Source organism: Moschus berezovskii, chromosome 12, assembly GCF_049115385.1.
Source record: "Moschus berezovskii isolate FMDL1 chromosome 12, NW_MosBer_1.0, whole genome shotgun sequence".
In the NCBI taxonomy this organism is placed as follows: Eukaryota; Metazoa; Chordata; class Mammalia; order Artiodactyla; family Moschidae; genus Moschus; species Moschus berezovskii.
The window spans coordinates 45,484,871-45,511,766 of record NC_142471.1 but is presented as its reverse complement, the minus strand read 5'-3'; the positions used below and the strand labels follow the sequence as shown (position 1 = coordinate 45,511,766).

General features: G+C 48.8%; 2 protein-coding genes and 1 pseudogene across 8 annotated transcripts in view; 2 read left to right on the top strand and 1 right to left on the bottom strand.

The window, feature by feature from the left end:
- Window positions 1-14,462, top strand: part of RASSF4 (Ras association domain family member 4) — a 34,801-nt gene extending 20,339 nt beyond the window's left edge. For 4 of the 6 annotated variants that reach the window (XM_055425219.2, XM_055425218.2, XM_055425221.2 and 1 more), the window contains 8 exons: window positions 2,145-2,278; window positions 3,626-3,717; window positions 4,618-4,775; window positions 9,626-9,727; window positions 10,010-10,061; window positions 10,665-10,786; window positions 11,603-11,700; window positions 12,938-14,462. In XM_055425219.2, coding sequence (XP_055281194.1) covers window positions 2,145-2,278; window positions 3,626-3,717; window positions 4,618-4,775; window positions 9,626-9,727; window positions 10,010-10,061; window positions 10,665-10,786; window positions 11,603-11,700; window positions 12,938-12,998 — 819 coding nt within the window. In that variant the 3' untranslated portion in view covers window positions 12,999-14,462. Of the gene's footprint in view, window positions 1-2,144; window positions 2,279-3,625; window positions 3,718-4,617; window positions 4,776-9,625; window positions 9,728-10,009; window positions 10,062-10,664; window positions 10,787-10,960; window positions 11,046-11,602; window positions 11,701-12,937 lie in introns of those variants that run through there. The other 2 variants (XM_055425223.2, XM_055425222.2) reach the window with 2 other exon arrangements.
- A 7,980-nt stretch (window positions 14,463-22,442) lies between these two features.
- On the bottom strand, window positions 22,443-23,606 carry LOC148775989 (uncharacterized; annotated as a pseudogene).
- On the top strand, window positions 22,499-26,410 carry ZNF22 (zinc finger protein 22). Of its 2 annotated transcripts, none has more exons than XM_055425226.2 (2): window positions 22,499-22,680; window positions 25,335-26,410. In XM_055425226.2, exon 2 carries the CDS (start codon window positions 25,421-25,423, stop codon window positions 26,096-26,098), a length of 678 nt encoding a protein of 225 aa, XP_055281201.2. In that variant the 5' UTR covers window positions 22,499-22,680; window positions 25,335-25,420; the 3' UTR covers window positions 26,099-26,410. The 2 variants fall into 2 exon arrangements, with proteins under 2 accessions (XP_055281201.2, XP_088698232.1); XM_088842106.1 differs by lacking the exon at window positions 22,499-22,680 and adding an exon at window positions 22,740-22,942.
- The last annotated feature ends 486 nt before the right edge of the window (window positions 26,411-26,896 follow it).

Below are 26,896 nucleotides of genomic sequence, written 5' to 3'. Positions count from 1 at the left end.
GCAGCTGTGGGGTCCTGGTCTGACTGTTTCACAGATGAGGAGCTGTCAGATGAGAACTGGCTTGAGTATTTGTTCCTGGCTATCTATCTAGTACACCTCTGCACCAGTGACTATTCTAGGTACAGAGAACAGCAATGAACGCGTCGTTATGTCCTTCACCCAAAATGCGGTTCAGGTCTTGGCTTTCAGACTTGGCTTAAGACACCACTGTCAGATGTTGACACATCACTAGAGAAAGCCTCCACTCCACCAGGAACATCTCACATCGACTTGCAGACATGTTTATCCATAGATACCCACCCCACGGTGGACTCTGGGTGGAGGAACGTGAAAAAAAAACACAGCCACAGACCAGCTGATGCTCTGGGGCAAGGCTGAGCCAGGGTCTGTGAGGCTGGACATGCTGAGGCCAGGCCTTCAAAGACGGCTCTGGGGACCCCACTGTGAAGAAAGATGCAGGGGCTTGGTTGGGGGAAGCGAGGGGCTGGGACAGAGCTGTTGCCTCTGAGGTCCGGGCTAATCCGCGCTGGGGACCAGCTGCCTCGTGCAACTCATGTGCTCGTGCAACTCATGTCTGGTGTCCCTGCTCAGACAGCAGGGGTGCCCCCAGTCTGAGCTCCCCTACCCTGGATGAAGGGAACACCCTCTCGGCCTGCAGCTTTCTCTGATCTTATCAGAGGAAACCCACAGCAGAGGAGAGGGACCTCCTTTACCACCCACTTTGGGTTTTCTTACTATCCTCACGGGACCTTTAACTCATTGAACCATCTAGTCTTTACAGGGGTAGTTAGTTACCTATTTGTGCCTGTGTAGCATCAGAGGTTATCAGTGGCTTTGGGTGTTTCTGTTGTTGTTACTTGTTTTCTTTTTTAGCAAATGGTGCAAGCCATTCCAGAAAGCTATGTGTATTTTTGATAACCCTGAACAGAAGAGAACTATTTTCTTTGTGGATGGCAGGGTGTTTTTAAACTATTACTAACGAACCATGTAATCAGTACTGCAGGACACCCCTTTAAGTGTTGCCGGGGATATGAAACTCCCACAAGGTCCCTGTTCTCACAGTTTTCAGTGCTAACAAGGAGAAAGAAATGGCGTTGAGGAATCTATAATAGAATGGTGCTTGAGATAGCACTGGGAGAATGATGTTTTAAGTTCATTGCCAAAAGACCAGTATCAGAGCAGATTAGGAGCATGTAGCTGGCGAGACCTAACTCGGCTGAAGGGTGAGGCTGAGAAGGTTTCTGGCAGGTCCTCTGAGGATACAGACAAAGCAGCCTGGCCAGGAGCCCACGTGGCTTGATTAGCTTGGCACAGGGAAGTTGGAGGTGGTTGTGTGCAGGCAGAAGGCTGGAACAGGTCAAGAAACAGAATCAAGGACCCAAGGGGAGCAAGTGGGAGCTGGCTGAGAGTGCTTCTGGAGGACTCTGTTGATTAGGACCTCAGGGTTTGGCAGCAGATGAGTGGCCGTGCCATCTGCAGACCTTGGAGAATTAGGGCTGGTCAGGGACGCAGGCTGGGCGCTGTTGTAGATACTCTGAGTGTGTGTGCCACTGGTGGGATGTGGGACTGGCCTTATCCCAGATGGTGAGGAAGGCAAGACTGGCCCTCAGGAAAGAGGCCAGCTTGGAAATCTGGGGGTGCGGACCATGTTAGTCCTGCTCAGTTCTAGGCATGGGACCCAGTGCCCTTGGCACATTCCCAGTAGGACCAGGTGACCGTAGGCCCCCTGAGCAGGCGCAGCGCTGGGCGGAGAACTGCCCTGTGTTGCACCGGTGTCTGCACAGCTGGGTTTCCCTGGAACGTGTTTCCTTGCCACTGTGTGGACGTGCCTGCCGGACAGCAGCTGCGTTCCTGTGGGACACCTGACTCAGCGCCCTGTCCCAGCCCCTGTGCCCGAGCAGTGGAAGGGCACGCCTCAGGCTTCCTCTCCAGCCCAGGCCTCGTGCCTTAGAGCACAGAGAAATTCGTGGGCCTTCCCCTAGAGGAAGACGGGACCCTAGGGATGAGAGGCTGCATTTGGGGCCCTGAGTGCACAGGGGAGTCCCATGGGCGGGGGCTGACTTCTGAGGGGGGTGTGGGGGTGGTCAGTGACCCCTGAGTGCGGCTGCTCTGAGAGGAGAGGCTGAGCGTGTGGGTCCCCACAGGAAGAAGGGGCTCTGATCATCGAGGGGCTCCTCAACATTTCCTGGGGACTGAAGCGGCCCATCCGGCTCCAGATACAGGATGACAGGGAGCGCATGCACCTCTCCTGGACAACCGGACAGTCCAGCTGCCATTCGTGAGTGCCCCGCTGGGTGGGGCGGGGCCAGGTGGTCTCCATGACAACCTAAAAGTACTGCTTGGAGTGTGCGGGGGCCAGGAGGTTGATCTCTGCCTCTGCGTGAAAGCCCCATTTCTGTTTGGGGTGGGAGGTGGGAGGTGGGAGGGTTACCCACCCTCAACACAGTTACACCTGTCACCCCTTGACTGCCTCAGTCCAGGACCTCAGCTGCCAACCTGAAACCTCACCCCCAAGTGGTTCTTCTCCATGACAACCAAGTCACCCCCCACCTCCTGGAGAGCGATCCAGGCTGCCCTCACCTCCACTTGTGCTTCTCAGACATTCCTTGTCTGTAACAGAAAGAGGCCTTCCAAAACCATCTGCAAGCCAAGCCTCTTCAGCATCTCCTGTTCTGTCCTAAAACACACAGGTTTAGCCTCCAACGGCTCTGTTTTTATTTCAATATCAGAATTTATTTTTACAATTTTATCAGAATTTATTTATATCAGATTTATTTTAATATATTAAGAACGTTTTGATCAGGATAAAATGGTTTTCTACCTGTCTTAACAGATGTTTGCCTCTTCCCACTTCACACCCAAAGACGGGCAGTAAGCTGCTGAATTTTGCTTGCTTCCACACATAATAAATCCTTCTAAGAGTTGGAAATTCAAAACATTTTCCCATTCAAAAGTTCGAGTTGCTGCTCTCATGGCCCTTTGCACGTTGATGCCCCTGATGTCCCTAGTTACTTATAGTGGTTTTTGAGCCTTAGAGCTTCAAGTTTGGATTGGCTCCTTAGAAAGGAGGGTAAAAGTGGTCACACAAGCAGTCTCAGACAAGGACCCTCAGAGGCCCCTCAGGGCTGGCTTGGCTCCTCCCAGGTTCCCTTTCTCGGTGTGGCTACTTCCCATTACACCTATCCGTCCTCCAGTCCAGCACTGGCTACCCTGGCTTGGAGTCCACCTTTCTCAGAGGCCTGGAGGTTAGCCCCCTCAAGGATGCTGCTGCCCTACTCCCGCACACCAGAAGGCAGCCCAGAGAGCCCACTCAGCATGTGACCGCAGAAGCCAACAGCCTCAGCCTGCATGGTTACTGTGTGCATCCCTCTGTCCATACCCCAGAGCCTAGGACAAGCCACTCAGGTCTGCAGGGCAGACTTCCTCTCCTTCCACCAGACACTGGCAATCTTTTGCTTTTCTTTTTATCCTTTATGTTGACCACGTGTGAAATCCTGGCCTCAACTCGGCCTGTCCTGCTTCTGGCCTGTGTCTGGCCCACAGAGGCAGCCGGCCTCCTTTTCTTTGATCTGAACTACCTTTCTCTGCCAGTAGCCCTCTGAGCACCATGACTGTCTCTTTTCAGGAAGGAACCACTTGTTCAAGATGGCAGAGTCACTGCCCAGGACCCCAGCGCTCAGGCTGGGCCCCGGGAGGAGAGTTCCAGAGACAGCTCAGGTTGGTGCCTCGAGCAGCCCAGGACCCGGTCCCACTCATCTGGGGTCATCGGGGGCTGGCTCATGACCGCCATCTCTGGAGGTCAGCTTTGTGGAGTAGCAAAGAGTGGCTTCGTTTGCCTTCAAGAGCGTGTGTGTTCTTGTTTTGGTCCTGTTCAACTCTTTGCGACACTATGGACTGTAGCCCGCCAGGCTCCTCTGTCCATGGAATTCTCCAGGCAAGAATACTGGAGTGGGTTGCCATTCCCTTCTCCAGGGGATCTTCCTGACCCAGGGCTGAAACCCACATCTCCTGCAATTCCTGCACTGCAGGCAGATTCTTTACCAATGAGCCACCAGGGAAGCCCATCACCTGCTAAATCTCTCCTTAACCCAAGGTATTTTTATTGACTCCTCGCCCAAGGACAAGGAAGCGGAGGCTTCCAGAGGTGATGTGGTTGTTGTCTGAGTCCCTGCAACGTGCTGCCTTCTGAAAAGGAGAATGTCTGCAGAGAACACGGCTCTCACCCAGCCCTGCAGGCCTCTGGGACCTCTTCCCCACCTGCCAGGATCCATACCTGGCTGTCTGTCCTCTCTGCACCCTCCTCTTGGATTCAGTGAAGGGCTTGTCCCAGAGGACAGGGCTGGGGCTGTCAGAGTCCTGCCCTGGGTCCCTGGAGGCCCAGAGGCTATGGCCATGTGGCATGGTGACACAGGTTATCCTGTCTGGGGGTCACCTTTCCTGTCTGCAAAATGGGTATCACACTGGCTGGACCCCAGCCTCCATCACAGGGACAGTGTTCACTGCAGCCCAGTGTGCCAGGGAGCCACACTCCACACGCAGCACCACCACAAAGGCTGTTCTGGCACTGCGGCACCCCCCTGCCCTGAGCCTGACCCCCTTGTCTATTTCTCACCACAGAGCCAGTGGAGGAGGGCGAGGAGACCCCACAGCTGATGCGGACCAAGAGCGACGCAGCCTGTGTGATCCAGAGGCGGCCCAGGAGCCGAGCGCCCGGTGAGGCCCAGAGGATCCGGCGACACCGCTTCTCCATCAACGGGCACTTTTACAACCACAAGGTGACATCCCAGTCTGGCCTGTCCCCTGGGCCCTGAAGCTGAGGCATAGGGAACCAGCCGCAAACACCATGCAGTCATTGGACCTTCTGGAGTGGGGGCCCCTCGATGGTCATGCCTGAATTCACCCTCAGCAAAACCCTGGCAGGCTTCCCAGGCGGTGCTAGTGGTAAAGAATCCACCTGCCAATGCAGAAGACGTAAGAGATGCAGGCTGGATCCCTGGGTCAGGAATATCCCCTAGAGGAGAGCTTGGCAGCCCACCCCAGTATTCTTGCCTGGGAAATTCCATGGACAGAGAAGCCTGGGGGGCCTACAGTCCAAGGGGTCGCAAAGAGTCAGACACAATTGAAGCGACTTAGCACGCATGCACAGCCCCGGTATACAGGTGAGGCTGTGCCTGTGTCCTGATGGAGAAACAGGCTCAGGAGGACAATTGTCTTGCCCCAAATAACTTCATTTCATGACCACAAAGCCTGTATTTTTTCCATCACACACTCACTGTCAATTCATTCTCACAAATTGCATGAATATTTGGAGAATGATGCTAAATTTGTCTTCAACAAGTCAATTTTCTATAAGGTTTCTACCCAAGGTCAGTTCACTGTTTCATGGGAATGTCATGTCCCCTACTGTCATTGTCACTTGGCAGATTAGGCCAGCTAGGCCGAGGTGTGCCCAGGAGCATGTGTGATGGGTCCCAGAGAACTCGCACAGCTCCTGATTCCCAGCACTTACCCTTTTGTCCTAGCCTTTTGTCCAAGTATGTATTGTACTGACCTCAGGAAAAAAAAGATCTCCTTCCCCTGATGACATCATTCCATAAACAAACCCAACTGTAAAAAGGAGAAATGGATTGTTACTATAAATGGCACACATGGCAGTGTGGGTGAGGCCCTGAATGGAGCGTCCTGTCATAGAACACATCCTGCAGCTCTGGGAAGCTGGAAGCCGGGGTTTCCAGGCTCAGCAGCTGCCCTTCCTGATAGGTGGTGAGTGATTCATGGGATGAGGGGAGCTGGGCAAAGGGAGGTCTTGGGTCAGATCTGAAGCACAGTCACACAGGTGAGGTCTGCTCGGAGCCATTCAAGCTACTCTTTCGGTACCCTGCACTTGGGGATGAAGAATTCAACAAAGCAGGCTGAAGGGACCCTGCTCCATCATCAGGACCTCCCTCCACTCCACACTAGGTTTGCAGTGAGTGTTAATGAGGAACAATAGGTTATCTTCACTATATCTAGGAGGGTGAGTGTGTCACTCAGTCATGTCCAACTCTTTGTGACCCCATGGACTGTAGTCTTCCAGGCTTCTCTGTCCATGTGATTTACCAGGCAAAAATACTGGAGTGGGTAGCCATTCCCTTCTCCAAGAGATCTTCCTGGCCCAGGGTTTGAACCTGGATCTCCTGCACTACAGGTAGGTTCTTTACCATCTGAGCCACCAGGGAAGCCCAAATCTAGGAAAACCAGGAGTATTTGAGAGTAGTTTCCTCAGAGGGGGAGGAGAAGGCAGGGCTGAAGTTAAACAGAGATTAAGAATGTCTGGATTAGCCAAAGGACCAATTTGGGTTTTTTTGTTTGTTTGTTTGTTTTTTAACGTAGACCATTTTTAGTCTTTAGTGAATTTGTTACCATATTGCTTCTGTTTTATGTTTGGTGTTTTTTGGCCACAAGGCATGTGGGATCTTAGCTCTCTGCCCAGGGGTCAAACCCAGCCCCCTGCATTGTAAGGCAAAGTATTAACCAATGGATTGCCAGGGAAGTCCCTGAGTTGGGTATTCTTTAAATACTGTTCCAAAGGGGTTTAGTCTGCAAAGTGTTAAGTAAGCACCATTTGCTAATATTTGAAAAAATATTGATATGTTATTTTAAGGGATTATTTGAAAAGTTAGAAAGATTATTTGCATGGATTTAGGCTCATTCTCATTCTACATTCCTAAAAGAGAAAAAAAAAAGGGAGGTTTTTACGACTCAAAGTACTTAATTGTGGGCTTTATCTTCAGTACATTCACCTCTCCTCTAAGAGGTGTGTAGGGCACTTTAAACCTTACATTCCGTTCTGTTCAGTCGCTCAGTCGTGTCCGACTCTTTGCGACCCCGTGGACTGTAGCCTACCAGGCTTCTCCGTCCATGGGATTCTCCAGACAAGAATACTGGAGTGGGTTACCATTTCCTTCTCCAGGGGATCTTCCCGACCCAGGGATTGAACCCAGGTCTCCCTCATTGGAGGCAGACGCTTTAACCTCTGAGCCACCAGGGAAGCCCAAACCTTACATTAGTCACTGCAAATATCACAGGGACATGGAGAAGTCTGAACACCCTGTAGCGTTTGAATGAACCGAAGTGAACAGTCAGGGCTTTCATCACAGCCTTTCACGTCCCTTGGTGCCATCCTGCCAAGAAGGGCTTCTTAGCCAGCCAGTCCTACACGCGACACATAGTCAGGGTGACTTTTCCCCAGGTCACAGATTTACTTGCCAAATGTGGATCCACTCTTCCAGGCAAACTGGGTACCTTCCGGGACATGAACTAGTGTCTTAGGCATGTTGGACAGTTGATTCACATCTCCTGGCGGAGCAAGGGGCTCCCTTTTTTGCTCCTCGCTCCACATCCATTCAGAATCAGTGTCCTTGGAAATCAGGTAACAAAGTACTTGCATCAGAGGCAACACTTAAAAAATAATAACAATAATAAATTCCTAGAATTAACTTCCTGGAGTTGTTATTCCAGGTTTTATTTCTTAGAACTATACACTATTGCTCCACTTAATTATTTTCTAAAACAGTTCTTACTCACAATAATGTTGACTTGATTTCCAGAGTGGGTAAACTTGGTACCTGTTTTCAATGCTTTGCCTGTCGGACTCAAGTATGTTCTATGAGGGAGAAACCATTGTGGTTAGAGATGGGAAAAGAGCCACAGGACCTTTGTTCCTACTTGGAGCTGGTTAGTCTCTTCTTGAGAAAAGAGTTCAGGCAGAAGAAACACTATGTCTTGTTGACATGACCTTTCTTCTCCAAGAGATAGCCTGAGTCCTCTGTTTCATATTTCTTAGAAACCGAAAGTCTAGTCGGACTTTCTGTACTACCCAGAGTCATTCTACATCTCAACTGTGGAGAAAGCAATTCTGTGTTTGAGGCTGGCTCTAGTACTTGGCTGGAGAAAACTCTTGAGAGTCCCTTGGACTGCAAGGAGATCCAACCAGTCCATTCTAAGGGAGATCAGTCCTGGGTGTTCATTGGAAGGACTGATGCTAAAGCTGAAACTGCAATACTTTGGCCACCTCATGCGACGAGTTGACTCACTGGAAAAGAGTCTGATGCTGGGAGGGATTGGGGGTGGGAGGAGAAGGGGATGACAGAGAATGAGATGGCTGGATAGCATCACCAACTCAATGGACATGAGTTTGAGTGAACTCCGGGAGTTGGTGATGGACAGGGAGGCCTGGCGTGCTGTGATTCATGGGGTCACAAAGAGTCGGACACGACTGAGCGACTGAACTGAACTGAACTGAACTAGTACTTGGAGATCAGCTGGGGACACTGAACAAAGCCCTCATGTATCCTGAGCCCCGGTACATCCTGGGAAAAGCAGAGCTAGGACCATACAGGAGGAACGTGTGAACTGGAATTTGGTTTCAGAAAGCAAGGAGGAGCTTGCCCACAGGGAAATCAGACACGAAGGGAGGACTTTGTGCCATGCTGGTGAAGCTTGGGGCTTGGGGCAGCTCTGCCCTTTCTGGATGGGTGACTCTGATGAGGTACTAATCTCTCCAAGCTCCATGTACTTCCAAGGACTGTTGTGAGGATTAAATCAAAGTATTTAAATATAAAGTATTTAGCAGGTTTATTACATGATTAGTGATCATTAAGGGCCTAATAAGCTTTAAGCTTATTCCCTGGAAATTGCCTGGTTGGCTTCATGTATGGTGTCTCATGAGCAAAGGCAGGATACCTGCAAGAATATCACGGGCCCCCAAAACCGTGCGGAAGCAGTGTGGCTGGAGCATGGGATGCTTGGGAGGGAACTATGTGTCACATGCACACAGTGTGGGAGGAGCTCGGCCATCACTGTCTAGGCTGTGGCCCGTGCTCTGATACAGTACTACTCAAAGTTTACCCTACAAAGAGCATCACGGGACATTTTCCTCAAATGCAGATGTTGATCCAGGGGTCTGCACCAGGGAGCCTGAGACTGTATACTGACATGGCTGGTCCAGAACACACTTTGAGTTGCAAAATGTTTGAAAGGTTGTTCCTTTGGGCAATAGGGTGGAAAATGGATTGAAAGGGCTGAGACTGGAAGGGAAAAGTTGGGAAGCTGATGCAGTATAAACAGAGGGCCTTACCGCAGGCAAGCTGGGAGAATAGAGCAAAGTGGACAGATTTGAGAGCCTTTAGCCTTAGAATCAGCGGACACTTGCTGATTTGATTCTAGACAGAGTAGAGAGACTCGTTCCCCACCCCCTTGTGAATGACTCTCATGGCCCCTGTTATTGTTCAGTCACTCAGGTGTGTACAATTCTTTGCGATTCCATGCACTGCAGCACACCAAGCTTCCCATGGCCCTGGTTCCTAGAAAAAAGAATCTGGCTCTCATAGATCTGCAGGCATCTTTCTTAGAGGCTTCTGTACAATGTGACCTGTCAAAGCTTCTCTGCTCATGCCTGGATCTGGGCGCAGCTTATGTGTGGATCTATGTGGATGGACAGACACAGGTGATCGCAGAGCCCAGATTCGCCTGCTGTCCCAGGCTGCTCAGTGCCAGCTGGCTGACAGTATGCCCCTACCCTGCCTGGTGTCAGCCCTGTGTCCCCTCTGGCCTCACCGTGAACCGCCTCCCCCTTCCCGTGCAGACCTCCGTGTTCACTCCCGCCTATGGGTCCATGACCAACGTGAGGGTCAACAGCACCATGACGACCCTGCAGGTGCTCACTCTGCTGCTGAACAAGTTCCGAGTAAGTCTGGCCACAGGCAGCCTCGCCCCAGATGCTGGTGGTTTGCAGCTTTGCTGGGGAGGGGGCTGGCGAAAGCCATGGCTCCTGGTAGAAAGCTGAACGAGGTTTCCTTTGCCAAGCTGGCAGGAGAAATGCTCTGGGAATTTAAGGAGAGAGAGGGGAGGGGAGGGTCCCTGGGGATTTGTGTGTGTGGCATTGGAGATGTGATTGCTGCCAGGGGTCCTTTTCTCTCTCTCCTGTCTTGAAAAGCCATGGTCTGACTTCCTGTCACTACCTGTGCAGGTGGAGAATGGCCCCAGTGAGTTTGCACTCTACATTGTTCATGAGTCTGGGGGTAAGTGTCTTTCTTTGATTCCTGATCGTAAAAACTAAAGTCCCCATCTATTTGGCAAGCTCATCGACTGAGCTCCTTCTCTAAGGGCTGAGCTGGCTTGTGCAGCGGGCACAGGGCAGGTGCCCTCCTGGCCTTGGGACACACTGTGCCGCCGCCATGGGCACCCCTCCCAGGCTTATATCCAGGCACACCTGTCATCCCTTTCAGAATCCCACCAGAACCACATGGCGAGCCGCTTTCTCCAGCAGGTTCAGGGAGGAGCGGGGAGGACTGTGCGTCTGGGTTTTCAGGATGGATGAAAAGCCCCTCACCCACTGAGAACTGCTGTTGCAGAGCTTGTACCGCATGGCTCTCTGTCCAGCGCTCCATGGCCTGGTCTCCCCAAGTCCACTTCCCGTGCCGTGCTCCTCCAGCCACTGTTCCTCTCTGAGCTGGGCCTTCGTTGAAGGACACAATCCACATCATCAAGGCAGTGTCCATCACACAACATCTGGCAGCATTGCCAGGGCCCCTAGACATCTGTCTTCCATCCCATTCCCATCCTGGAACAAAGAGACACAGTCCTATCACCCCGTGAATTTTGTCTACAACGTTCTTTTTCAGAGCGTACAAAATTAAAAGACTGTGAGTACCCACTGATTTCCAGAATCCTTCATGGGCCCTGTGAGAAGATCGCCAGGATATTCCTGATGGAAGCTGACTTGGGCGAGGAGGTCCCCCACGATGTGAGTGGGGTTGAGGCATCTCGAGGCCTCTCCTGAGGGAGGGGCTGGGGGACAGCATGGCGGACTCCTGTGACCTTGGGCAGAGCTCCCTTGGGCAATGCCTCCAGGGCCCCCCATGGCCATCACAAAGGTCCATCCCATCTTGATGGTTTCATCCCTTCTTATTCCTATTAGCCACCACCAGATCCAGCTGGCTCAGGGGAAGAAGAAGTTGGGTCTTAGAAAACCATGGCCTGGCCTTTTCCATTTTTCGAGACAGGTAGAGTCTTTCCCTTCATTGGAGTGTGTTTTGTTGTTATTTACATTAAAAAAACAACAAAAGCTCCTTACCTAGGGTCTAACTGCACCTTATGGAAAGGACCAAGTGTCTCAGGACATCTTGAGTCCTGACTGGGCGATGAGCACATTTCCCACACAGAATAGGCCTATAGGGTGTGGACCTCAAGAAGAAGGCCTGTGACCCTGTGTCCCTGGGGCCATCTGCAGACTAGTGAGTTTCATTCTATTGTTAGAAACAATGGCATTCCCACCATCTCCACCCCTACCCCAGAGAACACCCAGAGTGACTGCACTCACTATTGAATGGTCTCTTCCTAAAACTCAGTTTAATCTTTCCTCCCAGGGATCACAGTTGCCTTTGGGGTCAGAATGGGCTCCATCCTCCCATCCTGGTACACACAGAGCTGTGTCGGGGGGTGGGAGGAAGACGGGCAGCCTCTTCCTTGGAGACAAGACCCTGCTGAATCGGCCACAAGGAAAAGAAAACATTTTTGGCCTATAATTTAAAGCACATTAAAATGTTCTTGGATTTTCTAGGTCGCTCAGTACATTAAGTTTGAAATGCCGGTGCTGGACAGTTTTGTTGAAAAATTAAAAGAAGAGGAGGAAAGAGAAATAATCAAACTGACCATGAAGTAAGCAGCACTTAAATAGCCAGTCGTGGGTCTGGAACATCAGGGCAAGTCTGCAGTCAGAGCACCAGGCCCGGGGCTGGGAGAGCTGTCCCTCCATTTGTGCCAGGTATCCTCACACAGTTCAGGGATGCCTGCTAACCCTGGCTCCCCAGCATCTCCTTCTGGCCTCTTGCTCCATAGTGACACCAGACTGGAGTGACAGCCTGCTAAAATGGGGGCCTGCAGCCCAGGCCGCCCATCAAGCCTCGGCAACCCCACCATCACAGGATGGACATGAGCTGCTGAAAACTGGGCAGAAGAGTCAGGCAGCAGCACGGGCAGGCCATGGCCCAGGGCTGTGCATTCTACTGGTGACTCTGCCCAGGAAGTGCCGCTGAGTGGGACTGCCCGTGCACTTTCAGCCTGGTCTGAAAAGTGCCCGTTCACGCTAGCGGGAATGCTGAGGTTGGGACTGCCTGTACCTTCTGATGGTTGCAAGTGCAGGGGACCAGTTCAATGGGCAGGTGAGTGGGTGTCACCTGCTGGCTCCTGGGGAGATGCTCCAGCAGGGCCTGGCTGTGTGAGGTCATATCGCAAACCCCAACGGTCTGTCTCTCCCACTGCAAGGGAAACTCGGTCCCAGAGTCCCTCTTAGGAAGGGAAGGAGGGAGGCCACTCACTATGAGAGTCTGCGGTTGGGGGACTGTGTAAATCCTGGCTTCTGACTGAATGGTTCTTAAAAAGGCTTCTATGTGTACAGTCAGGCCCCACTCAGGCAGTCAGCGGAGACCTCGTCAGAGGGAACTGTGTCACTGTAGCAAGAAAGGACCTGGGGGTCACCTGGTCTAGCTCTGCTCAGTGTACAGAGAGGAAAGAGCGGCCTGAGATGAGGAAGGAGTCTACACCACGTGGTCGTAGAGCCAGGACTCGAACACAGGCTTCCTGACCCGCCTCTGCCACCCTGTCTAATCCAGCACACTCCTGTCCGTACTGGAGAATCTTTGGAATAGAAAAAGCATTCTCCTGTGAAGCTTGACATGGTCTGCAGCCCAGTTTGACTGCTCCTTAAAGCCAGTGGCCTCGCAGGATGTGGGTCCTGGCTCCTCCTTCTTCTTGGCAGAGGAGAGATGGTGGCCACTAATCAGCCGGTCAGGAGCCATGGATCTCCGGGCCCAGCATCTCTGGGCTCCTTTGCTGTGCTCCTCGCTCTCTGTCCCCTCTGGTTCCAGTGTATCCTCTCGGCTGTGTCTCCCTACAGGTTCCAAGCCCTGCGTCTGACAATGCTGCAGCGCCTGGAGCAGCTGGTGGAAGCCAAGTAGCCCACCAGCACCTGCATCTTCCGAAGCCCCCAGCAGCCAGTACACACTGAGTGCCAGTGGCCAGGCCCTGACTGGTCACCCAGATTGGTCACCCGGCTGAGGAATCCAGCACCCGTGCTTCCGCCTGTCCACCTGCCTAGGTAGCATGAGTCCCATGGCCCTGGCCCTTGGCTCCAAGCTGAGCACTCACGGGGCCCAGTCCTAAGCCTGAGGACCCAGGAACTTGCTGGGTGGGGTCTGCATGTGAGATGGGCCTGGGCTGTGAGCAGCCCTGAAGCTGTGACATGAGCCAAGTTAAGGAACTCGATGGCATGGCCAGTCCTGCTCATGCCACACCTCTCCAACTCAGGGGAGCAGAACATGATCTTGCTTCTAGAGTGTGGGCTCCATCTGCTTTTCCAGTGCCTGGCCCAGAGCTACTGCAGAACCGCAAGCCATTATCCTCATCAAACATGTGAACCACTAGACCCTATCCACCCTCACCTCAGGCCGCCACTCAGAAGCTCTGCTGGGAAAAGCAAGAACTGCCAGCGGGTATGGGACGTACAGTGCTCCCAGCTGTCACTTTACCGTGACGTGCCAGGTAAAGCCTCTGATGTCACTCCATGAGCCTCGCATAGCTCAGTGCCCTGCCGGCAGAGGTCAGACCAAGAATAAGAGCACCAGCGGCCCATCTTCACTCAGCGGCACTCACTTTGAACTTCCCCAGCAACACCTGAAGGGATTCTTATAAGGAGCTTGCTGCAAGAAATATGTCAATTGTATCACATTGAGGAGGTGACCCACAGGACATGGAAAGGGTGCTTCCAGGGTGGGTGAGAGGCCAGGAGATGTCTAGGGACAGCCGGCAGCAGCTTGGGAAGCCCACGCTTCACCCATCACTGCTCTCCTTGGACACTCGTATGCCTCCTGCCCTCTCTGGGTGTGCGTCAATACTTCCCATCAAAGGGCCACCACCGGGAAAAACTGTTTGAGGAGAAAGGGCTTTGAATCCCCTGGGGCCAAATCCAGAACAATTTGGGTCTGCCAGTTGACGGAAAAATTCTAGAATGAACAAGAAGGCCTTTGCAAAAATTACGCAACAGTTTATAGCAGTCATGTGAGGTGTTTGTCCAAAACAGAGCAAACGGCGACCAGATTCTCCCCATGGGGCCCATGGAATGTGGATTTAAAGGGAAAAACTGTAAAGTCTCCCGAAGCCAGAAAGTCAATATGAGTGAGATTCCAACTCTGCCTCATATAGCAGCTCCTCACCAGCACCCGTAAAGAACAGAGCTTGGGAGCAGCTATGCCATTTGAGTCCACTGTTCAGGGTGAACCTCACACCAGGATTGTCCCAACCTGGCGCCGTGCTCACAGAGGCAGGCGCAGAGATGCCCAGGGGAGGTCTGCCGCAGTTTCCCGTCTCCTCTGTCAGCAGAGTTTCCTAGGTACTCAATAAAGGTGTTGCTATATGGAACCAAAGGAGTTAGGTCCAAGCTTCTTTTTTTTGCTTGTGTGTGTCCACCTGACCCTCTGCTTTGACCTCTGAAACTTTTGTCCTATAGTACGTGTGGCCAAGTTTGGTAGAGGAGCTAACGCTGAACCACAGCCCACTGCTCTTGACGCTGACATGACTCCATCCTTTTCATGCACATCCTTGGGACTGGTGTGGGGCCTGAGGACAGCGACAGCTGTAGGGTGCAGAAGAAGAGGTCTGTGGGCAGCCTGGACAGTAAGCATTAGGGTCACCCCAAATTGCAGAGTTCCAGCATCAGGAGCACCTCGGGAATCTTCCAGGGCTCAGGGGGATGCAACAGGGTCTAGGAGATGGTAGAGAACTGGTAAAACAGGGTTCCCCAGTAAAATAGTGAAATAGCTACCCAGAGGGCTTCCCTGGTGGCTCAGATGATAAAGATCTGCCAGCAGTGCAGGATACCTGGGTTCAGTCCTTGGGTTGGGAAGATCCCCTGGAGAAGGAAATGGCAACCCATTTCCCCTAGTATTCTTGCCTAGAAAATCCCATGGACAGAGGAGCCTGGAAGGCTCCAGTTCATGGGTCACAAGAGCCGGACATGATGAATAAAACCACCAGCAGCTTCCCAGACCATACTTATAAGTTCAGCTCAAGGACAACTGCTGACCATCGTGCAGCAGTAATAGAGCGATGACTGCCTTGTGCCAGACCTGAGCTCAGCTCCAAAGGGACAGAGACAGTCATGCTGCACCCTGCATTCAGAGGTCTCCTAATTGGGAGAACAGGCCACACACCCTGGAGGGTCAGGGGATCTGCAGAGCAGAGAGATGGTGAAGCTCCCTGGAAGGAGGCCCAAGGCTGAGTCCAACTTGCTTAAGACAGCATGTGAGACATTCCAGCCTGAAGACGCCCGCTAACCTTGGAGCAGACAGGGCCTGACACATGAAAAGCCATCAGATGAAGAAACCCTCTGTAAACATTCCCCAGTTTTGTTTTTGGGGGTTGGTTGGTTGGTTTTGTTTTTTTCTTTTCAGTTGTTACAATATTACTTCATTTTGCTTTTGAACTGTGGTATTGGAGAAGACTCTTGAGAGTTCCTTGGACTGCAAGGAGATCCAACCAGTCCATTCTAAAGGAGATCAGTCCTGGGTGTTCATTGGAAGGACTGATGCTGAAGCTGAAACTCCAGTACTTTGGCCACCTCATGTGAAGAGCTGACCCACTGGAAAAGACTCTGATGCTGGGAGGGATTGGGGGCAGGAGGAGACGGGGACGACAGAGAATGAGATGGCTGGATGGCATCACCGACTCGATGGAGATGAGTTTGAGTGAACTCCGGGAGTTGGTGATGGACAGGGAGGCCTGGAGTGCTGTGATTCATGGGGTTGCAAAGAGTCAGACACGACTGAGCAACTGAACTGAACTGAAGGCCTGTCTTGATAAAGGCCACTTGTGAAATAGAAAAGTTATTGAAACTAACTTCTGAATAACATAGCTAAGAAATCTCTAACAAGGGGAAAGGTACAGACATACCTCAGAGATATTGCAGATTTGGTTCCAGAGCACTGCAATAAAGCAAATATCACAATAAAGTGTGTCACACAAATTGGTTTCCCATTGCATATCAAAGTTATGTTTAAGCCCTACTATCACCTATAAAGTGTACAATAGCATTGTGTCTAAAAAACAATGCATATACCTTAATTTAAAAAATACTTTATTGCTAAAAATGCTAACCATTCTCAGAGCCTTTAGCAACTCATAATCTTTTGCAATAGTGACATCAAGGATTATTGATCATAGATCACCATTATAAACATAATAATGACAGGCTTGAAAATTGTGATATCAATTGAAAAAAAAACAGCCTAAAATTTGCTATTTTTTTTTAATTAGAGGATAATTACAATATTGTGATGATTTTTGCCATACATCAACATGAATTGGCATTGGTTTACTTATGTCCCCTCTCTCTTGAACCCCCTTCCTGAGTTATGTTTTATTTGGGGAACTTACTGAGGACCAAACCCCATGGGAGAACCTGTTAGACAGCTCTGAAGAACTGTTCCAAAGAGGTAAGGGAGGAAACAAGATATGGAGTTTTTGCTTAAAAACAGAACAAAAAAACATGTAATAAAACATCAAAAGATTAATGCTAATCACAAAAAAACAGACATCTCAAGTTAATGATTTTACTGCCTTTTGTGTATGGAAGATAGAAGAGTCTAGGTTCATTAAAATTACTCCTTAGATATGCATCTTAACTATGGAGGGCCAGTATCCTGTTTTTCTCTATCCTGAATTCCCCTCGGGGTACACCCTTGGAGCAGCTGCAGTGACTGATGGCTTGATAGCGGGCAAAATTTCTTGTTTACAGAAATGGCTGGCAACATGCAACATTTTTTGTCTGCAGCGCGAATTACCACAATGTGACAAAGAGATATGAAGTGAGCAAAGGCTATTGGAAAAATGGCACCAATAGACATTAAATGCAAGGTTGCCACAAAACTTCAATTTTAAAAAAATGCAATGTCTGCAAAGAACAATAAAACGAAGTATGCCTATACACTTCTACGACCATCTGAGGATTATTACAAAGCTTTCTATCAACGATATTTGCTTTTCAGAGGCAATTTGAAAAGATGCTAATTCAGCTCACCAGGACACCACAATTTCAAACTTTCTCCTAGCCTCTGCGGTTTCCTGCTGGTTTATGTGGGAGTTCCATGTGCCTCTCTCCATAGAGCTTTTAGAGAGTTTGTCATACCTTGCTTCACTCACTCATATCTCAGGTAGAAAATGTATCCATTCAAAGGTAAAGTAAAGATTGCAGTGATGAGCGTCCTCTGCTAGATCAGGACATTCTTCCCAGGTCAGACATCAGGAACCAGGGAAAATAATAAACTCAAGATAAAATCAACATGATTGCAAAAGATGTAAACTCAGGAAAAACAGGGTAATTTGCCCAGAGCAAATGAGCAGAAGGAATTAAAAAAAAAAAAAAAAAAAAACAGCTTGTTTTTCCTGTGGTGATAACCATTTGCTACCAGCTTAGGATGTTTACCAGAAGATGGATTAAAGACCTTCCCACTGTTAAAGCCATTAGTTCACCAAGGACACACCTGGCCCCTTAGGCCTAGGGAAACAAAGCACGAGGCATACCCTGTCAGATCAGGTGATTGTGGAGAAGCTAGCAATACACAATGTGCCCATGTGGGCAGGAACCAGGTGCCCTGCCCCTCCCTCCCAGGAAAGGCAGTCAGACTCAAGCCTTTCCAAATGTAAAAACAGCAAGTGCACATGCTGTCTTCAGGTCCCAGGAGCTGTGATTATCTGGGAGAAAGCCAGCTGCTGATCCGCCCTTGGACTCTGCTCCCTCCTGGCTGGGCTTTTAACAGAGATGTTTTCTGCAAACTCAGGAATGGGAATTCCCAGAGTTTCCTTTCCCAGAGAACCCAAAGGAAACAGAAAGCAAAGTCTCAGGCTTGGAGGGCAGAACCACTGTTCAGGGGCCCTTCGTGGGAGAGAGACAGCCCCTGTTACTGCACTTGGTTCCTGGGCCACATGTGTGACCGGCCTCCTTTGCATTGTTGCCAATGCAGACCCCAGGCAGTAGTGCCCCCTGTTGAGGCAGTGCTTTCTGGTGTATGTCTCTGTCTGCAAGGGAGTTGGGGTGCAAAGGACAAAACTAGAGTAAAAAGAAGCTGTCTTGCCAAGACGATTCTCAGTCTGTAACACAACACTGAATAGCAATTATACTAAAAAAAAAAAAAAAAAAAGACTGTTCTCAGCCCAGAAGCCTCTTTTTCCTAGAATGAACCCTTCAGATACAACTGGGCCTAGGGACACTCTGGCCCCTGCTGTAAGCAGTTTCCCAGAGAAGCCCTAACCATTAAGAGAGCTGGCCTGTCTTGACCCAATTTTCTCAGAAAGATGTGCTGTTAGGAGAACACAGCCTATCTATGAGGATCTGACTGTACAGTCCTCCCTCTCCCTTCCCCTCTTTTTTCCTTTCTGCTTTGTAAATATCCAGGCTTTCCTTGTGGCTTAGCTGGTAAAGAATCTGCCTGCAATGCAAGAGACCTGGGTTTGATCCCTGGGTTAGGAAGATCGCCTAGATCTATAAATATTTACACTGGATCTGTAAATATCCAGTGTGACCAATTTCAATCATTTACCCTGCTTAAAAGTAACCTGGAATTCTATTTGACAGATATTGCTAGGTAGAGGCAAAGAGCATAGGCTCTGAGGCCAAACTGTCTGCCACTTACAAACATGTGGCCTTAGGCAAGCTCCTGCTGCTGCTGCTAAGTCACTTCAGTCATGTCCGACTCTGTGTGACCCCATAGACGGAAGCCCACCAGGCTCCCCCGTCCCTGGGATTCTCCAGGCAAGAACACTGGAGTGGGTTGCCATTTCCTTCTCCAATGTGTGAAAGTGAAAAGTGAAGTCGCTCAGTCGTGTCCGACCCTTAGCGACCCCATGGACTGCAGCCTACCAGGCTCCTCCATCCATGGGATTTTCTAGGCAATAGTACTGGAGTGGGGTGCCATTGCCTTCTCCCAGTTAGGCAAGCTACATCCCTCCATTTTCTCATTGTTACAGGATTATAACAATTCTTATCTCTTAAGGTTGTGGAAGGTATATGAGCTTTGCTGTAGTAACAAATAACAACAAAAATAGTGGTTACAAAAAGAGCATTTATTTCTCTGGCCTGTTACATGTAACTGCGGGTGGCTGCAAGTGGGTTCATGTGGCTCCGCTCCACATGTCTTCTCATCCTGGAGCAGTCACTACTTGGGACATATTATTCTTGAGGCAGAGGGAAAAAAGAGTGGTGGCAGAAACACAGTGACCCAAGCTTCTTCTGGAACGGGTTATACGTTGCATCCACACACGTGCAGCTGGCCAATGCTACTCATATAAAGTTAACCTCAGTGGGATGGACAGTCATTCACTAGGAGACGATGAAAGTCACACAGCTTTAAGCAGGGATGCAAAACTCAAGAAGGGTGGAGCAGATGCTCAGGAACAATCACACCACAGGAATACTGAGGGAGGCACTGCCGGTGCTTCCATCAGTACCTGGGACCAGTAAGCACTCACTGCTGCTGCTGCTGCTAAGTCGCTGCAGTTGTGTCCCACTCTGTGCGGCCCCACAGACGGCAGCCCACCAGGCTCCCCCGTCCCTGGGATTCTCCAGGCAAGAACACTGGAGTGGGTGGCCATGTCCTTCTCCAATGCATGAAAGTGAAAAGTGAAAGTGAAATTGCTCAGTCGTGTCCGACTCTAGCGACCCCATGGACTGCAGCCCACCAGGCTCCTCTGTCCATGGGATTTTCCAGGCAAGAGTACTGGAGTGGGGTGCCATTGCCTTCTCCGTGGCTATTATCACACTGACGAATAAACCGAGAGCATAAACCCTTGCCTGCTTTCTCTCCCTCTCTTCTTTTCTTCTTTACTCCTCCCCCTCCTCTCCACTCCATATCTTTTTCTGTCTCTTGCCTCTCTCCATCCCTACCTCCTACTCTGTTCACTCGTGGCTACACACAGCCCTTTATTTCCTGACTTCTGTTCTCTCCTTTTTAAGATTCACCTTTCTTCATCCCATTCTCTACTCCTCTCATCTACACATCTCTGGGCCTTCTGTAGCTGGCCCAATTATTTTTAGGTACAGGCAAAATGGAGAATCCACCTTTAAGTGGGATGTGTCATTTTAACTGGGCTTCCCAGATAGCTCAAATGGTGAAGAATCTGTCTGCAAAGCAGGAGGCCTGGGTTCGATCCCTGGGTTGAGAAGATCCCTGGAGAAGGACATGGCAACTCACTCCAGTATTCTTGCCTGGAAAATTCCATGGACAAAGGAACCTGGCACAATACAGTCCATGGAGTCGCAGAAGAGTTAGACACAACTGAGCGAGTAACGCTTCTCTTACTAGTAAAATTTTTTGAATAAATTTTTACTATTTTAATGCACATAAAGCAAACAGTCCCAGCAGGTCACTTTTGTTCTTGAAACTTTACCTAAACTATCTTTGGCCACTGTCCCATACCCCTACCCCCATCCAGCCACCAGAATCAACCACCTGTATTAATAATAGTAAAATAACAATGTCTGGTCACAAAGAGTCAGACACAACTTAGCAACTGAACAACAACAGACCATGCCTCATATTTCCTATGTGTTAGGCATTGTGCTAAGTGCCTTACATTATCTTATTTAATCCTAACAGTCTGGTTATCATCTAGATTACTGAGTTGACCGTCCCTGTCCAGGGCAGTTTCATGCTTTGCCATCTGCAGAGCAGAAGGCTCCATCTTGAGATCTGAACCTTTGATCTAATCTTGCTTCTGCCATCAACCCACTACGTATTCCAGGCAAGTTTCCCTCTCAGCCTTTATTGCTCTTTAAGACAGATACTAGGATCCCTGCTTCGTGAGACTAAAGATGAATGACCAGAGAACAGATGTAAAAGCACTTTGTGAACAATGAGACATCTTATAAATTCATTCATTCAACGAATATTTGCTGAATGCCTGCTACCTTCTGAGCACTGTTCTGAACACTACAGATATGAAAAAGAACAAGAGATAGATCATGACAGCTTTGGTGCCCCTGTGAAGTCATGAGCTCTTGTTCTAGAGACATGGGGAGCTTTTGCTGTAATAAGAGCATAGTCTTTTGAGAATTTAGGAAGCCTTTAGAGGATTTTGAACAAAATGAATGACATAATCTGAGTTAGGTTTTTCAGAGGTCCACTTTGGGGCTGTGAGCAGATGGAGGAAGACCAGAGAGGAAGCCAATGCAATAATCTAGATAGGAGGTAATAGCAGCCTGGTGGCATTAATAGCAGTGGAGGTGTTGAAAGTGGTTCAATTCTGGATATATTTTGAAGATCAAGCCAACAGAATTATAGATGGCTTGGAGCTGGGTTTGGGGTAAAAGAAGAGACAACAATGACATCAAGATTTTTGACCTGAGCAACTGGAAAGTTGGAGTTGCCGTCAACTGTCAGGATGAAGACTGCTGAAGTAACATGTTCGCTGATTATAGTAAGTTCATCTGGGGGTATGCCACACATGCAAATGGGCACTGAGTAACTGTATATACAAGCCAAGAGCTCAGTAATACTTGCATCCCAACTTCAGACTGGAGTTACCAGTTCAAGAGTCTTCAGCACATACAGATAGTATCTGAAGCCATTAGATTGGAGGCGTTCTGTAGGCAAAGGAGGGCCCAGGAAGAAGAGGAGAGATCAGGTGACCCAGCACAGCCTAGGTGGGACAAGAAGGCATTGGCTGCAAGAGATGAAAGCCAGGAGAGATCATTACTCAAGAAAAACAGTTGGTGTGTTGAAAATCACCAGACTTGGAGCCAAAAAGACACATTCCAGGATGTGGCCATCCACTCACACACTGTCTGAACTTGAGCAAACTGCTACTCTAAGCCTTGGTTTCCTTAACTGTAAAATGAGTATGATCAATTAACACAACACTGTAAAGCAACTACGTGTGTGTGCTTAGTCTCTCAGTCGTGTCCGACTGTGTTACCCCATGGATTGTAGTCCACCAGGCTCCTCTGTCCATGGGATTCTCCAGGCAAGAATACTGAAGTGGGTTGCCATTTTCTCATCCAGGGGGATCTTCCCGATCCAGGGACTGAACTCACATCTCTTATGTCTCCTGCTTTGCAGGGGGATTCTTTACCCGCTGAGCTATCAGGGAAGCCTTCCAAAAAGTAACTATACTCCAATAAAGCCATTTAAGAAAAAAAAGAGTATGATCGTTCCCATTTTGTAGGGGCTTTTTGGTATAATTAAATAAGGTGACTCAAAAGTATCAGGAATAGTTTAGGCTCTCCAGAAGAACCTCTATATAATTAGTGATTAATATTTGTACAATGAAGTCTCGGGGTCGAACGGGCTGGTATTGAGTTCAAAAGCCCTGAAACACTGGCTGCAGTTCCCGGCCTGTCGGTGGCGCCTCCATCACAAAGAGAGAACCACAGGTCTTGTGCTCCTGGGAGGCCACACGACGCCTTTCGAGGGATAGGGGATGAAAACAAAAGGACAGGAAGAAACGAAGAGCGTTTTTTTCCGGTGGGCTCGGGACCATAGAGGGTCACTCCGCCAGGATCCTAGAGCGACCACGTGGCGCAGACTAACCGCGCGGCCTGCACTTCCGGCAGCGCGAAGGGCGCGGGGCGAGCGAGCGAGGGCGGCGGCGGTGAGTGGGCCGAGCCCGCAGGGGCGCGAGCTGGCCGCGGCTGGGCGGCGCCGACCCGGGAGCGGCGTGGGGGGCGCGGCTCCGGGCCTCCGCTACCGGGAGGCCCCGAGGGCTTCCCGCCGGCCGGGGGCGAAGCGGGTGGGGTGGGCCCGGCAGTCGGAGGCCGCGGCAGGGCGGAGGCCTTCTCCGGAGTCCCGGCGAAGTGAGGCCCGAGGAGGACTGGCCCGGGCTTCTGAGCCGCATTCCTTTCGCCGTTCATCAGGCGCGTGTCCGGATTAAACGATTGAATAAACGCTGGGGTAGCGCAGGGCTGTTCTGAGCAATTTACAGACGTTGACTCATGTACATTTCTAACACCCTGATAATGTGGCGGTTTTATTGTCATCCCAGTTTTTATTGTCGAGAAAGCAAGCACATCCAGCTACGCTTGTTCGCATGGCCAGCAGTTCCATTCACTCAAATTTACCTTAGTGCCCGCGACTGCCATGGAATTTGGCCGAGCACCGGTCGGAGCGCTGGACTTGGCACAGCAAGTTGGGGCTGCAGTCAGTTCTGCCACTGCGAGTACAGGTTCTGGGGTCAGGCTTCTAGGGGCTGGGAACCTGGCCAAAGTATGCCTACCCTTTCCTTAGTAATGGAAGTAGAATGAAGATAATCCCATAAACCTGCTCCGAGAATGAAATAGATAGCACAGTAAACCAGGCTACCTGTATGATTTCCTTGTCTGTAGTGTTCAATGGCAGGCCACTCCAGTACTCTTGCCTAGAAAATCCCATGGATGGAGGAGCCTGGTAGGCTGCAGTCCGTGGGGTCGCTACGAGTCAGACATGACCGAGTGACTTCACTTTCACACATTGGAGAAGGAAATGGCAACCCACTCCAGTGTTCTTGCCTGGAGAATCCCAGGGACGGGGGAGCCTGGTGGGCTTCCGTCTATGGGGTCACACAGAGTCGGACACGACTGAAGTGACTTAGCAGCAGCAGCAGCAGCAGTGTTCCCGCTGAATTAGAGTTTCCTGCTAGAACTGACTTCTATAGTATTTAAAAATAAATATTTTTTTCAATATATAATTACCGTTATAGCTATTTTTATACACCAACATCATGTACCTAACATGTCTCCTTGAAATAGATGTTCCACAAATATTTACCAAGTTAAGAAATGAGCAGTGCTCTCTATAATTTTGTGTTGTACGCAGTTTTCTCTTTCTGGTACTTGATGACAGTAGACGTAACTGTTAAATACACAGTTAAAATCTCAGCACTATCAGGTCAAGAGTCTCGGTTATACAATATAATGAAAGAAAAGCAGTAACCATGAAATCATTTTTGTTTTCAGTTATTTGCTTTGTAAGCTTGAATGCAAAGACCATGGTGATTATTCCCATTTTAAAGTCTACTTGCTTACCCAGGAGGTGGAAGTTAGTTCCGATAATGGTATTACCTTTGCAGTCTTAGGTCCTCCCACATTTGTCACCTATTTGGAGTTTGTGCTTGTTTGTGGCCATAATTTTAAATAACCTTGTAAGTAATTAAATGAAATTAATTTATTTGAAATTTTGAATTCTTGCAGCATTAAGCTATTTATAAAAATTCCTCCCTATTTTCCCGTGTAAACTTACTTTCTTCTCTTCTTCTTGTGTTTTACCTACCACCTTTTATTCTGTTTCATTACACTATCAAATAAAGTTCTTTGGAAATTTTTCCCTCCCAGAAAAAATCGTCTTGTATCAAGCTTTCAAACAGTTGACCTTTCTTGGATCATTGGAATCTAAAAGAAATAATAATGAAACGTTTCTTTGTTGACATTTTCCTCATCCAGTGTTTATTGAATAGATTCACAGAAACATTCCACTCCTTACAGTTGTTACATTCAAAACAATTTATGCTACAAAGTTAGAACTAAATTGTCCTCCACAGCTGTGAAAGTAGAATGGCTAAGCAAATAAGGATAAACAAATATTTAATAAAGTAGTATGATTTGTCATTTCCTTCTAATTTGGACACCCTAATTAGTCACCCATAAATGACTATCAGCTTAATATGGGAGCAGATATTAAAACATATTGATAATCTGTTACCCAAATTTTGATTGTCTTTTGGAGCTATTTTTTATTCCCATTAAAATATTATATTGTCTCTACTTTTTAATCTTTCAGAATTACATACTCATTTGTTATTGCCCAACAAAAATTTGTATTATATATTATCACTTTTTTTTGGCCTGTCCCAACAGACAATAAGTCCAAAGGTAAATTTGTTTGTATTTATTAAGTTTAGACTCTGAAATTACTGGGCTTCCCTTGTGGCTCAGCTGGTAAAGAATCTGCCTGCAATGGGGGAGACCTGGGTTCAATCCCTGAGTTGGGAAGATCCCCTGGAGAATGGAACAGCTATCCACACCAGTATTCTGGCCTGGAGAATTCCGTGGACTGTATAGTCCATGAGGTCGCAAAGAGTCAGACAGGACTGAGCGACTTTCACTGAAATTATTAGAATTATTTTGCACATATTTTTCCCTAGAATTATCTTTGTTTTCATATATATAGAGAGAATACATTCGTAATTTTAAAATAGATCAATTTTGATTGGCTGAAGAGGTGTTAAAGTCAAACAAATAATCTATAATTTGTTTTTTTTTTTCTTTTATACAGAAAATTCTGAGCTGCATAGCTCTAGGAAGTGGAACGCTCGTTCTAAAGAACATAGAGTTTCTTAGGAATACATTTGGCTCTTCACCATGCGGTTAGGAAAACCTAAAGGAGGTATATCTCGGAGCTCAAGCCAAGGAAAAGTCTATGAGAACCAGCGCAAAACAGGCCGTCAGCGGCAGAGATGGGGGGTGACTGTCCGATTTGACTCAAGCTTGAGTAGACTGAGAAGAAGTTTGGACGAGAAGCCTTATAAATGTGTTGAATGTGAAAAGAGCTTCAGTCAGAGCTCAACTCTTTTTCAGCACCAGAAGATCCATACTGGAAAGAAAGCCCATAAATGTGCGGACTGCGGGAAAAGTTTCTTTCAGAGCTCTAATCTCATTCAGCACCGCCGCGTCCACACCGGGGAAAAGCCCTACAAGTGCGACGAGTGTGGGGAGAGGTTTAAGCAGAGCTCAAACCTCATTCAGCACCAGAGAATTCACACTGGGGAGAAACCCTACCAGTGCGATGAGTGTGGCCGATGCTTCAGCCAGAGCTCCCACCTCATCCAGCACCAGAGAACCCACACTGGGGAGAAACCCTACCAGTGCAGTGAATGCGGCAAGTGCTTCAGCCAGAGCTCCCACCTCAGGCAGCACGTGAAGGTACACAAAGAAGAGAAGCCCCGCAAGAGCCGAGGCAAAAACATCAGGGCAAAAACGCACCTGGTGTCATCTTGGAAAGCTGGCAAAGGAAGGAAGTCAGTGGCTGGTCTCCGCTAAGTGAAGGGCACACTGCCTCAGCCCTTTTTAAAAAAATGTTTCTTTTAGAACTGGAGATATTTTTTAAATTTAATAGTGTACTTAAATACCATATCCTTTCCTAGCATGAGGACATGGGGAGTTTAATGACATTGGGCTCCGAGAAATTATGAGTCCAGCCTTCCTTATTTTTTATGTAACCTGCAGTACAAAAACCAGAAAATGTGTTTCTAGAGAACATAAGCTCCTTGATCTCATTCAAAATTGCTTCCTGCATCATTTTGACTAAAAAAAAAAAAAATCATGTTTTGATGACGTGTGAAAGTGGAGAAATTCCAGTGATTGCTCAGTTTCAGGACTTTCCTTGGAAGGAATAATTAAAAGGGAGAAATTAATTCCATCAGTTTTGGAGTTCTGCCGTAGATGAGATTTTATGTTTTTGTAGTATATTAACCTGGAGAAGGAAATGGCAACCCACTCCAGTGTTCTTGCCTGGAGAATCCCAGGGACTGGGGAGCCTGGTGGGCTTCCATCTATGGGGTCGCACAGAGTCGGACACGACTGAAGCGACTTAGCAGCAGCAGCAGCAGCAGCAGCAGTATATTAACCATTGGTTTGTAAGTATGTCTCAAGATTCAGCATACTAAAATGAATTCATGTTCACAGATTTTTAGTCAGAGAAGTACATCACTTTGTGTTAGCATTTTTTGTTTGTTTCTCCTGTTTATAGATAGTTACTAATTAAAGGAGTAGAATTCCCTATTTTTCATCAAATTCTTAGTAAGTGATACTCTGGAAGCCAAAGAGAGAAGTGAATTA

Bases quoted from the DNA above. Each gene is read 5' to 3' on its own strand.
- ZNF22 (XM_055425226.2), top strand. From the start codon at position 25,421: ATGCGGTTAGGAAAACCTAAAGGAGGTATATCTCGGAGCTCAAGCCAA.